General features: G+C 37.3%; 1 protein-coding gene across 1 annotated transcript in view; it reads left to right on the forward strand.

The window, feature by feature from the left end:
- The window catches only part of COL14A1 (collagen type XIV alpha 1 chain), a 95,506-nt gene that overhangs the window by 25,209 nt on the left and 54,471 nt on the right, over nucleotides 1-15,826 (forward strand). Inside the window, exons 7-14 of the mRNA XM_054385286.1 lie at nucleotides 5,432-5,587; nucleotides 6,251-6,370; nucleotides 7,704-7,868; nucleotides 8,228-8,389; nucleotides 9,805-9,956; nucleotides 10,235-10,364; nucleotides 13,080-13,225; nucleotides 14,425-14,554. Coding sequence (XP_054241261.1) covers nucleotides 5,432-5,587; nucleotides 6,251-6,370; nucleotides 7,704-7,868; nucleotides 8,228-8,389; nucleotides 9,805-9,956; nucleotides 10,235-10,364; nucleotides 13,080-13,225; nucleotides 14,425-14,554 — 1,161 coding nt within the window. The remainder of the gene's footprint in view (nucleotides 1-5,431; nucleotides 5,588-6,250; nucleotides 6,371-7,703; nucleotides 7,869-8,227; nucleotides 8,390-9,804; nucleotides 9,957-10,234; nucleotides 10,365-13,079; nucleotides 13,226-14,424; nucleotides 14,555-15,826) is intronic.

Below are 15,826 nucleotides of genomic sequence, written 5' to 3' on the forward strand. Positions count from 1 at the left end.
ACAGATTTACTAAATCTCCCTCAAATATGGATTTGTAGACCTGCCAATGGGCCTTTTTAGTCTCCTAAAACAGAACAAGGTGCATGGTAATGGGCTTGCTTTGTTTTATATTTTTCTTTTGTTGGAATTGTTTTTGTGCATTGAGGTTTCTTTGTTTTGTTTGGAATTTTTTTTGTGTGTTGTTGTTGTAGGGAGTACAGACAAACTTCTAACCTTCTTGGGCTTCTCTTTCATCTTAATGATGTTTCATCATTTGAGTCCTTCAAATTCAAGCTGTGGCTGGATCTAGTTTGAAGAAAAGCAGTTATGTTCATTTTTGTGCATTTTTCATGTGCGTTTTTCAGGTCTGATATATGGGATGTGTTACACTGAGGGCTAAGTGAAATGATGATATCACCAGCACAGTGCAATAATATCAGTGTCAGATGTAGGACTAATGAGTTGCTGAATTTTGGAGCTCAGCACTGCCTCACATCTCTGTATTTATTTAAACCTTTTTCAAAAAGAAGTGACATTTTGCTGAGGTAGATTTATGTGGCCCTTGCCCTCAGTGGTGCATCTGCTCAGCTGTGGTGTTGTCAATCACTATGGAGGACAGGCTTTTCTCTCTCATTCATGCTTTATTCACAAGGTAGTTTTCACTTGCTTCTGTCATCAAGCTTCTGGACTTTTGTGCTTTGTTACCCCATGAATGAGTCTTCCATTCGTACTGTATTATTACTGACCTCTACTTGAACTTTTTTCCTCTTCTACTTACATTATTTGACTTTTCCACTGTGACAGGGAGTAAGAAAGGAAACAACATATTGCAGACTCGGAAAGAATTATGGTCTTAAACTACTTCTAAGTGATCTGTGTGTTTTGGCTCTTGAAAATAAGAACAGAGTTTCATACCAAGAGGAGGCAAAGTATCAAACTTGTTTCTGCAAAAAGTATCATAGCTGCATACAAATCGGACTGCTTCTAAGGCAATGAGACCTCCTGGGTGGCAGTGTCTGTATTTGCTGCTTCTCCCTTTGTCTTTCAAGGAGTAGCAGTATTAACTCCAAAAGTCAAAAAGCCACTACTAAATCTATAAGTCATGGTTTTGTATTTGTGTCTAAGTAAGGCCTGCAGGTTCTTCTGGTCTGTCTTCTGTCTCTTAACATTGCTTGCTTGCACGCTGAATACTTGCGTGAACGTATATCAATAAGCTGAAAACGTAGCCTCAGAGAGGTGGTCAGTTGTTCACAGCACCTTGAGACCCTGCTTTGTTCTCTGCATCTCCTGTCCTGCCAGAGCTCCTGTCAGTCCTCACTCTGCTCTCCATTTGCTTTAATGGGATATATCAAGGGTCATGTTTTGCAGGCTCTAGTAACTCTCCTTCTATCCCAGAAAGTTCCAGCTGGATCATCTTTTTAAACTGTTGCCATAACTGGCTTCACTCACAGCCAGACTCTGACATGAGTCTTGATTGACCTGTATCACTTATACATTGGATTGCAACCATGCATCACCTTTAATGTCTGGGGCTAGAGGGGTCAAAGGCAGGAAATTTGTTCTTTGAAAGGTTTTCCTGAAACAAAGGAACCAAAATTCTCGATGATGATATGACTGGCAATACTGAAGTAGGTTTTGTGCAATTAGTTTGTCTTAATGCATTGCTGGTAGCCTTTACTTGTATGCTGATACCTTTGGAGACAAAAGTTTGAGCCTATGCCTTCTTTTGTGACATGCAGAAATGAGCAGACCTAGCCCCTCTTTGCTGGTTTAGCTTCCTGGCAGAGTGACAAGTTCCTTCTGCCAAATAACACTGGAAAGATTGTAACTTTATTATAGAAAGTCCATTATTTTTTTCACTCTCTCCCTATCAAACTGCTCCACCCATTAGAATGGGTGTGCACCCATACATGTGGATACACTGGAGACAGTTGCTGGTGTTAAATATATAAACTTTTTTTCTAAATTTAGGATGTTTGCAATTCTGTTATTTTCTCTAACCTAAAAATAACAGCCTCTGTTATTGTTTGTTGTAGAATGCAGCACTTGAAGTAGAATAATGCTATCTATGTAACATTAGGAAACATAATACAAAATTAGGTAACTGGTCTCCTCCCCACAGTCCTGCTCTTGAAATTGGTGAGTATTGTATAATTAAGAGGAAAGTGGTACCTTCTCTGTAACTACTGTTTTCTTGATGACCAAGTAAAAGATGCACAAAATGATCACAGAGTTGAAACTTGCAGACTTGCAATGGATTAAAACACTCAGTGTTGAAAGCTTTCTTTATTTTTTTTTTTAATGTAGAATTATATAATGTCATTGTCCTTTAAGAAATGTTTTGGAGAAAATTGCCTGTTCAAGCTAGGTTTAGATAGTTGAAATGTTCAAAATTTTCTTCAAACCCTATAGGAATTCATGACTTTGTATGGTGCTATGGAAAGATTATTGAGAATTCATTTACTGGAAGTGGTAATGAAAACTGACTAACTTCAGTGAAGTGTGTAAATTATGTGCTACACACCATGTCTTTTAGACTGAACTTTATAAACTAGGATCATATAGTGATTGTGTTCCTATCAGGTTTTAAAGATTTCTATATAGCATGTTATTCTGTTTAATATCTCACTGTTGTTTATTCCGTTTTAGGGAACTTTCTTCAATTCTATTAAGTACAACAAGGAGAAAACATAAGCAAATAGTGGGTGTGCAGAAGTAAAAAAACCTAAATGTTTTATGCAGAAAAGATTCAACAAGTATCTCCTATCTACGAAGAAAGGATCAAATTTTCACGTTCAGTGACATTGCAGTACACTCTTGGATCAAACCACTCATGCATTTTTAACAAACAAACAAACAAAAATTGAATGAGTTATTTGCACTGATCTGATGGCGTGGAAATAAAATATTGAAATGAGTGCTGCTACTGTTTTCTTTATTCTTTGGGTTTGACTAGATTTGCTAAAAGAAATGAAAGGTTTTGTTCACAAAGCTGTCATTACAGGATAAAAGAAGCTTCATAGGCAAAACTTGTTGATCTAAAATGAGTTAAGACCTAGAGTGCTGACTGGGTTTCATGGTAAGCAAAAGATTTGAGAGGCAGAGAAGGGAAGTACAGCCGTGCAAATCTTATCTTCATAGGGCTATATGATTAAACTGCTGGGACAGTATTGAGAACAGACACATCTGTGCTATAGTACAGCTGCTTGGATGTGAATCAGGGGTCCAGTTCTATCATTCTTACTGGTGTTGAGTAGCATTTTACCTTGCCAATAGTTCTTTTGAAGCTTTAGAAGCTAATTGTGGCCAGTGTGAGAATGGCACGATTGAACTGCATGCTAATGGAAGGCAAATACTGCAAGTAATGCAGGCTGATTAACAGGAAGTTCATTTGGCAAAGATATTTAAAACAGGAACTTTGCCGTGACTAGTGAATTCTTATGTTCTCTTCCACAAAACAGATTCCAGTCCCAGTGAAGTCAAGGAAAAGTTTTCTTGTTGACTTCAGTGATAGAAAGATTTGGACCTCCTTTGGCTTTGTCTTCCAATTTAAAATAATTTTTCTGATGCTTACTAAATGTTCCCCTGTGTTTATACATTAAAATGTGTTGCCAATTCAAATATCATTGTCTTGTACTGTAAAAACTAAAATAAAATATTTGTTTTGGCATCTTTGTAAGTGGAATTTTTGTCATGTGTTTAGAACTTACTCTACACTGATAGCTGCACGTAGGAAATGTTCCCTGCTCTTCTAAAAGCATTTTTAGCACATGTTTAAGACATTAACTGTAACTTCATGGCTTGGTTTTCTTGCTCAGTGGATTCACACTCCAGTACTAATATAACTTGTTAATTATTACCAATTGTTTGAAGCCATTTTGCACATCAGTTTGCTTTTGCCTGAGAGACTCATTTTGTCTTTAATTAAAGGATTATCATAATAATACAGTATTAAAGTTTTAAGTTCCTAACCATGTGATTTGTTCTCTTGTCTCTCTGACAGGACATCTGCTTGTGAGCTAATGAAACCAACCTTTTGATTATTTCTCTCTGAGTTACTTTTTCTTTGCTGAGCATCTTTGATCAAAATCTGTTTATTTCTAGCAATGTACTTGATTCCTGTTAGTACCACCTTAAGTGTTGGTATCCTTTGCCAACTAAATTATATAGTGAAAAATGATGATAAAAAGTGATGTTAAAAGTTGGACTGCAACTTTATTCACTAATTGCAGGTTTTTTATGGTATTCAGGGATGTGATTTCATCCCTAAATGGTTTGTGATGCATGGTACCTTTTCTACTGATGTGCTTTGCTTTGACTTCCCTATTTCTATCTTTCTTATATAGGCAATCTGATTATGATATTTACTCTTAGCTTCAAGCATAAGCTCTTGTTTGTTATATCTGTGTTACATTCATTACTCATTAATTTTCCCTCCACTACACATGAATCCACTATTTCAGCAATCTTTTATAGTCACACAGGCATTTCTGTGGGAGATAGCAGTTCTATCTGATGTTATGGAAGCCTACTTCCCTTTTTGTCATTTTCCTGAATTAAATGTGGGACACGTGTTTAGGTTTCTGAACTTCTTAAGACTCTGTACTCATAAAAACATTGTTGACTTATCTTGCAATTTTGTTGTCTAATCTCTACTCCTATTTCCTCTGATATCCCCACTGGTTAGCTAAACCTTAGAGACTACTAATGTGCCTCTCTACTAGTTCTCATCAGGTCTTTCCTGTTGCTTTTTTAATACTCTTTTGTTTTCATGTCCTTTTGCATACATCTGTGAGACTAAATCCTCATGTGGTGGTAGTCATCACAGAGACTGTGCCTGAATCTGAGGTCTTTTTTCCTACTTAGGTTTAATACAGCATATTCACTTGATCTTTGGTTTTACTGTAGTCTCCCAGAGTCACTTGTTCACTTGTAAGACTTTAAAAGTCTACAATGGCAGCTGAAGAAGTTTTTCTACAGAGTTGTTGAGATGTATAGAAACACCTGTTTTTCAATGTTGACTGTAAAAGGGGTCTTGATTACTGTTTTGGACGTCTGTATGTCTAGGTAGCTCTCTGCATTGTCTGCAACTACAGTTAATTGTCACAAACCATATACTGTGCATGTACATTCTTGGGAATGAAAATGAACTGCTAGTTTGATTGTGTTAAACAACAGATAATTTTATCTTTCAGAAGTACTGTATTTTTAGAAGCAGGATTTCTTTCGTCATGGGTCTTCCAACCATAATTTTGAACAGTTTAATGAAAAAACTGAAGTAGATAATGGCCAAACTCTTCTGTACAAGTTGATTTAGTGATTTTGTTTATTTCTCACTTTGGCCATGGATGAAAGCTTTAAATATTAAGCTTAGTGGAAAGAGGAAGGTATGCATATATTAAGTTACAATTTTATTGTTTAACAATATTATTTTTATTTTAATGATTTACAGGAAATCTGTTTACCTGTAAAACTCCAGCAATTGCAGATATTGTCATATTGGTAGATGGTTCTTGGAGTATTGGCAGATTCAATTTCAGGCTTGTTCGACTGTTCCTGGAAAATCTGGTTTCTGCTTTCAATGTGGGATCTGAGAAAACAAGAGTAGGTAAGGTACCATATTTTTTCTTAATATTTCTGTAACAATATAAAAGAATCGTGATTTCAGGATAGTTAACAGTTATTAGTTATTTGTGCAATATTCGTCCTCACCTGGAACTAGCACTTCTACCATAAGAGTAATCCTGCTGGAATGTTTGTAGCATTAAATCCTCACAAATTACTGTGCTACTTGGCTAAGTAAACTCCAATGAAACGTCAATGGAAACAGACTTCAGTCAGCATTAGATCAGACACTTGCAGTGTAGTTTATGAAAGAAGAATATGCCTGTGGATGGCTTTTTCTCATTATTTAAACTGGCCTAAATGTTCTACTGCTGTTCTGCTACTTATATTTTAGCCTGTTCAAAAGCATATTAAATAAAATTACTCTTTTTCAAAAATACATTTTTGGAATCTTAGAGAACTCTGAACAGTTGTTTCCTTTTCACTTGAAAGAAAGGGTTAGAAAATAAATTGAGGACTTGCCACTAAGAACAACTTTATACCATTTTTTTGGCATCAAGCAATGCAGTTTTTCTAGTATGAAGCAAAGCTACTTACGGTAAGCTTACTATGCTAAGGTGTGGGTAACCAAGTGCATAAAGCATAGATACTTGAAAAAAAACCTGCTTTATTGTCTAATGGACTACCTTAATTTCTGGTTCTTTAGGTCTTGCACAGTACAGTGGTGATCCCCGAATTGAATGGCATTTGAATGCCTATGGCACCAAAGATGCTGTTTTGGATGCAGTCCGTAACCTGCCATATAAGGGAGGGAACACATTAACAGGTACAGTGAGCTTTAGCTTTTGCCTTTTGTTGGAAGACATACTCTGCTGCACAGACAGAGGAAGTGATAATGCTTGTTAGGAACAGTAAAAAAGAGTTTTTGCAACTTGTTAATGAAGGTTTTTTTTTTTAAATGCTTGTCTCTCTGGCTTCACTGGGAATCCTTCTGAACAGGACAAAGTCTCCTAAAGCAAAGTTTGTATGAACTCTGTGTGCTGGAAGTAAAATCTTTTACCTGCTAGGAAGAAAATGCAAAATCCATTAATAATGTTTATGCACAGAGTATTATTGTGGAGAAGGAAAGAATGTTGTTTCATATCTGACAACTGGAAATAGTAACTTTTCAAATGATCACCTGGGGCTTTTATATTTCCATCGACCTTTTAGTAGTTAGAGCACCGAAACCCCAGAAGACACTCAGTGATGGATAAATGAGGGATGCCTGTCAACATGGGAGAAATGCACTCACTGAGTACAATTCCAGCATCTTCAAAGCAGCAGTTATTAATATTGCCTGTCTTGCCAGGAGAATGATATATTCAAACACCCAGACGTGGCTTTGAGTAAATTGCTGTTGTTTTTGTTTTTGTTTTTGTTTTTTTTTTTTTATGAGAGGGAAGGGGAGAAAGATTTTCCTTCTCTTCTGAAACAGCCCTTGTGTTGGTAGGAGTGATTGCAGTAGGACAAAGGACAGAAAGTGTGTAGTCTAGGAATGAAATTACTGTGAGGCAGCAAGTAGTAAATTATCATTATTATTTTATATGGATGTTAGAATAAAGGTAAGTTAGAAACCTTTGCTGTGGGAGACGTAAGAGTTTTCAGATAAGATCTCATTGTAATGTGTAAGTTTGCCCGAAGGAGTTGTTCTTCCTTCCCTTCAAAATAATTTGCAGCTTTTTGTAAGGTTTTGTTGAGCTTGTAATTTGGTGAGAGCAAATGAAAGCAAGATTATATGTAGTATGGGGATTTACTAAGCTATCTGGAGCTTATGCTTTCACATAAGCAATGTAGGCGGAAGGAGAGGGCACCTGATATTTTAAGTTTCTAGAAGAAGAAAGAAAAGATAATATGTTCATGGGAAGATGATGGTTTCCATATCCAGTTTGAAATACATTGATCAAGGGGCTGTTAAAGATGAATGTCACCTTTTCTATAGTTTAAATTGCTTGTTATAATTCAATCTTTCAGTAAATAAATTCTTCTTCTATACTTACTCTTCTTTAAAATGTTTCTCCAGAGTTTCAAATTGAATAGAAAGACAAACACTGTGGTATTAGTAAAATTAATGGACATTTCCCCCTCTTACAATCTTTTAAAATGTTTCCTTTTTTAAGGTCTTGCCTTAACTTACATTTTGGAGAACAGCTTTAAGCCTGAAGCAGGTGCACGACCTGGAGTGTCTAAAATTGGTATACTAATCACTGATGGGAAGTCTCAAGATGATGTTATCCCTCCTGCTAAAAACTTACGAGATGCTGGCATTGAGCTCTTTGCTATCGGTATGTATTCTGCCATATCCATATATTGTGTCCCATTATACTCTGGTGTATTTGTATCTGTTGCCCTCTATATGAAGGGAGGGTTCTTTTCTCTATGTATCTGATAAGTATCATCATTAATTTAAACCTACTTTAGAATGTTCTCCAAATCATTGCTGCTGTAATTGGAGTTTAGAAGTGTACAGTCGAAAATACACCATTTACACTGGTAGAAATTCATGTCTTGAAATAACATCTTAACAACAGAGCTGTCTATGGTCGGTCATTAAAAGATAGAAATTAATGGATTTTAGTAATTTTTTTTATCAGTCTCTGTGCATATATGAGATTTTTTTAATTGGTTTGCTTTCCTATGAAAGGTGTGAAGAATGCAGATATCAACGAACTCAAAGAGATTGCCTCTGAACCTGACAGCACACACGTCTACAACGTTGCTGACTTTAACTTCATGAATACCATTGTTGAAGGTCTTACCAGAACAGTGTGCTCACGAGTAGAGGAACAGGAGAAAGAAATCAAAGGTGACTAAGAAACAAGATGTAATGTAGCTTATGAATTTAGAGCTACAAATCTTACTCCAAGTACCTTCAGTTCTAATCTGTTCTCTGGCCCGTGACTCGTGCTGTATATTCTTTTGCTCACAAAATAGTATATTGTCAGAGAAGTTATTTCCTATACAGGTTTTATTCTTGCTTTGATATCTTTGCTCTTTTGCCCTGTCTTCAGTAGGGGTAAATATTATGGTATTTGGTAGTACCAAAAAGATACAAAAATTCACTCTGCTATAACTATTACCCAGTGGTGGCTAAGGAAAATTACATTTATGAAACACAGATCTGAGGACAAATTACTTTAACATCTACATATGGAATTGTTCTGTTTGTGCTGTGCTTGCCATCTCCTGACTTACTGTTTTTATTGTCTCGGACATTTTCAAAACTTACAACTATTAAGACTGCTGTGTCCCTTCCTGATGATGGTTTTTTCCTCTTCCTTAATTAATACACCTGAAAAAAATGTATTTCAGAGCATAAGAAAATGCAATCCTTTATAAAAGAGCCTTCTCTGACTACAGTATTTTTATTTTTCTGAACAAAACAAATTACTATGAAAAAAATGACACAGTTTGCCAGAATGACAGTCCTACCTGAGGAAAGTCTTTCTGAAAAGCTTTGGTGGATTTTGTTTTTATTGCTTCATTTGTGGTTCTGTAGTATCACAAAAAAGCTGTGGTATTTCAATAGCCTTGAAATATATAAGTCAATAAGGAAGGCTGTCTTTCATGTGTTTCTACCTGTGCAATGAAAAATTGTCTTAGTATGGCTTCATTCCATCCTTTCCCTCTTTTACTCACCTGGAAACTGGAAGAAATAAAGCATATTAGCTGTGTCTTGTGGGGGGAGTAAGCACTCAGTTGGGAAGCTGAGAGGGAGAGGATGGAAAAACCATAGATGAAACGTCTGTGGAAAGGAATGATTGCCAGGGAGGATGATCATTCACTACATCTCTTCAGTCTGCTCTGAGGCAGCATATCAGTTTCCACCCTGCAGAGGAGCACAGGTGACCACAGCTGTATATATACTTGGATGTATTTTTGTGACTGGGAGGAAAGTAATCAAAAAAACCCTCAACAAACCAGAAGCGAAGGGCTTGAAAGAGGGATGGGAGGAAGGACAGGAAGGCTTAAGTTTTATATTTTTTCTTTTTCATATAAAGGTTTCTAAAAGACCATGGAGGTAATAGTCCCGGCAAAAGCTCCATGTGCAGTAGTCCTTAATAGTTCTTTGTTTTCGCTGAAAGTGACCTAAATAATTGTGCAGTAGCTAATTTTGATTTTATTTTGATGAGGAGCAATCTTTGGAGCTTCAGCAAGTACAACAAACCAAATAATTATTTTGCAGAAAGGAATAAAAAACCCATGTTGTCTCTAACCTAGGAACAATTGCTGCTTCACTTGGGGCTCCTTCAGATTTGGTCACATCTGAGGTAACAGCTAGAGGATTTCGGGTTAGCTGGACCCAAGCACCAGGCAAAGTGGAAAAATACAGAGTTGTGTACTACCCTACTCGAGGAGGACAACCAGAAGAGGTAACAGGAGTAAAAGCTTCCCAGAAATGTTTAATACAACATCAAGAACTAACCAGACAAAAATTCAATGGTCTTATTTATATGTCATGAAATTCCCTATGTAAGCTCTGAAGCTCCTGTGGGCTCCACAGAAAGGAGATACAGCCACAGTGAATTGAACTAGGTACATTGATTCCTAGTTGTCAGTGTACAAACTGTCTGAAAGAGGGGTTGACTGACTTGATGGTAATATGGTTAGTTTGCTTTATGTGCATTTAGTTGAATTTTCTTCTAAACAGATTGTGGTAGATGGAAGCTCATCAACAGCAGTTCTGAAAAACCTGATGTCTTTAACTGAATACCAGATAGCTGTGTTTGCTGTATACTCAAATGCTGCTAGTGAGGGCCTCCGTGGAACTGAAACTACACGTAAGTAACCTCATCATGTTTGTTCCAGGTTTAACTGTCAGTATTTGATCTCATTGTGTAAGCATTACTCTCTGTGAAAAAAACATACATACAGAAGGGAGTCTTTCAATTTAGCTTCTGTTAATGCATTTGATTTAAATCAGTTTTTGTTTGAGTTAGTTCTGGACTAGATGCCTAAATCCAAATGCTCTGAGAATATTTAAACACTAATAAAGGTTTTATCTGTGGGCTAAACTTTGAAGTTGGTAGTATTGAACACTAAATTAGAAGATAGGGAACTACAGGCTGGTCATTGTCACCTCATATTTGGGAAGGCAATGGAGCAACTAATCCTTGAAACCATTTTCCAAATACATCAATGACGAGGAGATTTGAATTGGTCAGCATGAATATCTGAAGAGGAAAATGTTTGGCCTCCTTCAACAAAGGGAAGTGCAAAGACCTGCCCCTGGGGAGGAATAGTGCCATGCATCAGTACACATTGGAGTATGACTGTCTGGGAGACAGCTCCACAGAGAAGGACTTGAGAGTTGAGGGTCTTGGTAAACACCAAGCTGGCTGTGAACCAGCAACGCACCTTTGTCGCAAAGAAGGACAAGACCTTCCTGGATTGCATTAGAAAAGGACAGGCAGCAGATTGAGGGAGGTGATTCTTGCCCTGTGTTCAGCACTGATGAGTGCTCCCCAGTACAAGAGAGGTGTGGATTTACTGGAGTGAATGAAGTGAAAGGCCACAAAGATGATTAAGGGATTGAATTGTATTTCATAAGAGGAGATTCTGAGACAGCTATGTGTGTTCAGCCTGGAGAGCAAAAGGCTGAGGGTGATCTTGTCAGTAAAAATCACTGATGAAGAGCGAGCTAGGCTCCTCTCTGTGGTGCACACTAACAGGACAAGGATCAATAGACACAAATTAAAGAAACAGCATGAAACTAAATCTCAGCAGATGACACTGAAGTAAGTTGTTCAGTGAGGTTGTGGGAGTCTGCATCTTTTGAGATACTTAAAACCTGTTTGGACGTGGTCCTAAGCAACCTACCTTAGCTGACACTGATGGAACAGGGAAGTTAACTAAACTAGATTGTCTCAAGAAGAGTCTTTCATTCTCAGTGGTTCTGTGATTATGTGTCAGTGCTACTCTTCCCAGTCTGAAAAGAAAATAAAATGGGATCATATAAAATCATTTAAGAGTTCTGTTTTAGTCTCAGTTTCCCAAAGTGTCATCTCCAGCCATGTTATATCCCATAACATGATGTTAGGACCCGTTTAATTTATTGAGGCAGAGAACAGTCACATACTGAGCCAACAGGATTGTTTTTGTAATGCACCTGGTATTCCTTTGAAGTCACCTAGTCAAGTTCTGACAGAGCCCAGCCCTGCTGGCTTTCTGAGATCTGATCAGATCACACCCCAAGGTCATGCAGCATCTGAGTATTTTGTACAGCTGTCTCTAATAGTGTGTTGGAAGTCATAGTCTGACATGTGCAAGTATTAATCACTCCACACGCTCAAATGCCTGCAGTTTGAAAATATTTTTTACTATCCTAAAGGAAAACTATGGAAAGTTGTGGCTTACATTCCTGCTTTTTTTTTTTTTTTGAGATACTTGACAGATTAAAATAGTCACCAATCACATTAGCTGACATAGAACATTGAAAATACCTTACAGGTATGTGAAATCTGAATAAACACATTCAATGTACATAATAATTACTGCGGTTTCTGATTTAATAGTCAGTTGAAATAAATACAAAATGCATTTACATTTTAATTTGATGCAAGTATATTTTTATCTGTTATAGTTTATTCCACTTTTTATTTTTAGTAGGTTTAATTTATCCCTGTTTTACCAGACTATTAGGATTGTCTGATAACTGTCCAAGGTGCAAATCAGCATACTGGATATTTATATTTGAAATTCTGAGCTCATCAGCTGAAAATTCGAGTAGAAAACAGCACCTTGTTTAATTTCCAGTCTCTTCATTGTTTATTATTATGTATATTGCCAAAGTGCCTAGGAGCTCCAGCTGAGAGTTAAAATATGAGTTATATGTTAGAGGATGCTTCTCTTGTAGCATTTGAGAATCAAAAGAAAGGAAAGGACAGGTGTTGGATACTCTCTCTTGTGATCTTGGGGTAGTCTAAATAGGAATGAAATAATGTGGTAGAAACTTCCTTCAGAATATCTCAACATGTAGTTTCTTTCTGTAGGTATCAGAGGTCTGGGTGGAGCTCTGAGAGAGGAGACTGGAGTATGCTGTGGCTTGGGAACTGTTGCCAGAAAAGAGCCAAGTCTGGGGACTGCTCCTTGTTCCCAATAGCACCCACGCCTGTTCTTTGATAGCGAGTGGTCATCCTCCTGCAGAGCAGGGAGAGGGAAGGATGAGATCTGAACAGAGTGATTTGGTGCTTAAAGAACAGAAATCATGCCACTTGAAATGTTCAGAGCCATTTAGGGGAAAAGCTGGAATGCTGTGTAAAGGATAACTCTGCCCTGGTGTTAGACTTGGTTAGGTCATCATATCTTTGTTTCTCTAGTTCTGCCTTCTTTTATGTATTAATCAGCTCTTCAGAGTTGTGGCATATAGACAGCACTTCCATTCCTGGAGATAGCTATACTCCTTTTTATTTCCTAGGCTAAAATAAACTATTTTGAAAAATAGCTGGTTGTTCAGGTGAGACAATCTGAAAGGTCTGCCTCTTGTTGCATTGCAGTTGCCTTGCCAGTGGCATCAGATCTGCAATTGTACGATGTGTCACAGAGCAGCATGCGAGCAAAGTGGAAGGGAGTAGCAGGTGCCACAGGTTACATGATCCTATATGCTCCGCTCACAGAAGGACTGGCAGCAGATGAGAAGGAGGTGATGTATTGTGTTTTCATTTGAATAGCCATTATTAAAAAAATAAATATATATTTTAAAGAATAATGTAATACCTGGCCTTTGACCTCAAACCTGATCAGCAAATACTTTAGGGTTTCTTTTCCATGACTTCCTTAAATGAAGTGTTAAGTCCCAGTTGATTATTTTAATATGTCATTGCCATAAAAATGCAACAATTTCAGCTGAATTAAAGTGACTGTTTTGAAACTATATATGAGGTAATACTCGTATCATCACATAAAACTAATACTCAAGAGGAAACAAAGTAAAACTAAGATATTTTCTATGTGTGTTATCAGAAAAATATGAACTTTAGCCTCTGATCTGCCTTTGAAAATAAATAAAGGTGTTAGTGTTACTGATTTTAGTTCTATTCAGCTTTATTTTTAAATTTAAAAATAATGCCTTCCATCAGAAGTTATTTTTAGAAGATACTTGGAGAAGGAAAAGAAGATGGGGAAAAAAAAGTCCAGTCTTCTGTCACTAAAAACTAGCTTCTGTTCTGGGGTTTAAAAGTTTTTGTGTGTAAGTTTCTATTACATATAACATTTCTGTTCAAGCAGGAGCACTAAAAAGCAAGCAGGGGCATGCCAACTTGTGGAGAGTGTAGAAAGCTTCTGAAAGCTCACATAGACTTGTGCTCCTCAATGAGTGACAGCGAGCATGTAATTCTGTTAAAAATATGCTTCCCTGAACAGTACCTGATTCAGGAGGACTGAGCTTTACCCACAAGAAAGCCTTTTTTTTCTTTTCTATAAATAAGTCTGTTTATGTTAATGTGGCTCTCGATGAAGAGGTGGAGGAGGAAAATGATACACACCTTAAATAGTAGCACATTTGAGCCTTGATGTGCACAGAGATCAGTTCGTCCTATAAATTTCAGTTTTATGACTGAAGCTGTGCATTCTAGGGAAGACTATTTTATCATTGTTAATATGACTAGTTACTTTTAAGGTCCTATTACTTGCACACTGACTTCTGGGTTTTTGATACTTTTGTTGTTTTGATTGTTGTGTAAAATTCCCAAAACTTGGGCTGAGTGCTGCTGGCACAGTATCAGACAAACGCTTAGCAGAGCATTTGATCATGTATCTAATTTCAAGCGTGTAAGTAGGATGCTTCTCCATCATGAGCTAATTCAGAAATAATGTTGTCTTTTCTATTCATGACTTTTGTAGATAAAAATTGGGGAGGACTCAACAGACCTTGTACTAGATGGATTATTGCCAAATACAGAATATACAGTCACAGTTTATGCCATGTTTGGAGAAGAAGCTAGTGATCCCCTTACAGGACAAGAAACCACATGTAAGTAACACATATCTGTATTCACTTCAGTGTTAATAAAACGTCAGAGTAGTCTTTGCACATATTAGAATAGACATATGATTTAAAAATCTGATTAGAATAGTCTATAGGGCAAGGTCTTAATTGTATGTCAGTTTCTCAGTACAAGTACTTAATTTATAGAGGTCAAGGGTATGAGTTTCTACGGAATATATTGATTTTGAAGATAGATTGTGAATTCACTCTTTGGTAGTGATGAGTATCCCCATTGATCTTGGTGGAACTGCTGATGGAAGGTGAATAAAGATAGAGCTAAATTGAGACTGCTCTGTCTAGCCTACGGTAGACAAAGAAACAACTATGTGTGGGAGTCTACTCAGATGGAGAAGTTCATTCCTCTGGCTAAGTAGTAGTACAGATGGAAAAGAAGCAAAGAGAAGATTTCTGTCCAGCCCCTGCTGCCTAACATCTGGTAAATGAAGAACTGGAAAGCGCCTGTGCGCTCATGATAGATGGTGTGTTTTTAATAAGCAGCAAGAATTTTGCCAGCTAAATTCTGTCCTCTGCTAACTGTACACAGCAGTGTATGTCATCTCTCTAAACAGCCTCAGCATTTGGAAGACAAAGTAATTGAAAATAAGCAGTTGTGCTGCTGGGATATTTCTGGGACTGGGGCATTCAAGTGAGATCTTTCTTGCTTCCAGCAGTGGACTGATTGTTTCCTCTAGTTTTGTGGTCCTGGCATGAATAAACCAGTGTGAAAGTGACTTACATTTAATAAGTGAGAGAAGTTCAGAGTAAGAAACTAAGAAAAAAGAAAGTCCAGAGCAATTGCCTGGATGCCCAGGGAAGTGGTGGAGTCACCATCCCTGGAGGTGTTTAAAAGATGTTTGGAAGAGGTGCTTAGGTTCTAGCAGTTGTATACAGGGAGATGTTAGGTTATGGCTGGGCTAGATGACCTTGAGGTCTTTTCCAGACAGGAGTTTCTGTGATTCTAAGGTGATCAAGTAATGGTGTGAGAAATTCTGGGAATGCTATTTGAACTGGGTTATCTCAGGGAGGACAGTTGTAGACAGACAAGTGCCAACAGTGAACTACTGCAACTTGGGCATATTTGTGGGCTTGAATTTAGTGTAAAGATTCTTGAAGAATACATTCTTTTGCTCCTTGTCTCCTCTTTCAGTCTCTTACTTCTTTTTTCTCCTGCCTGCTTTTGATCAATATCTGCTCAGTATCTGTTTTTCATTTTTCCGAAACAGTAGTTTATGTAGTTTATAACTGTGCCAGCTTGAA

This window comes from Indicator indicator, chromosome 12 (assembly GCF_027791375.1).
Source record: "Indicator indicator isolate 239-I01 chromosome 12, UM_Iind_1.1, whole genome shotgun sequence".
Lineage (NCBI taxonomy): Eukaryota > Metazoa > Chordata > Aves > Piciformes > Indicatoridae > Indicator > Indicator indicator.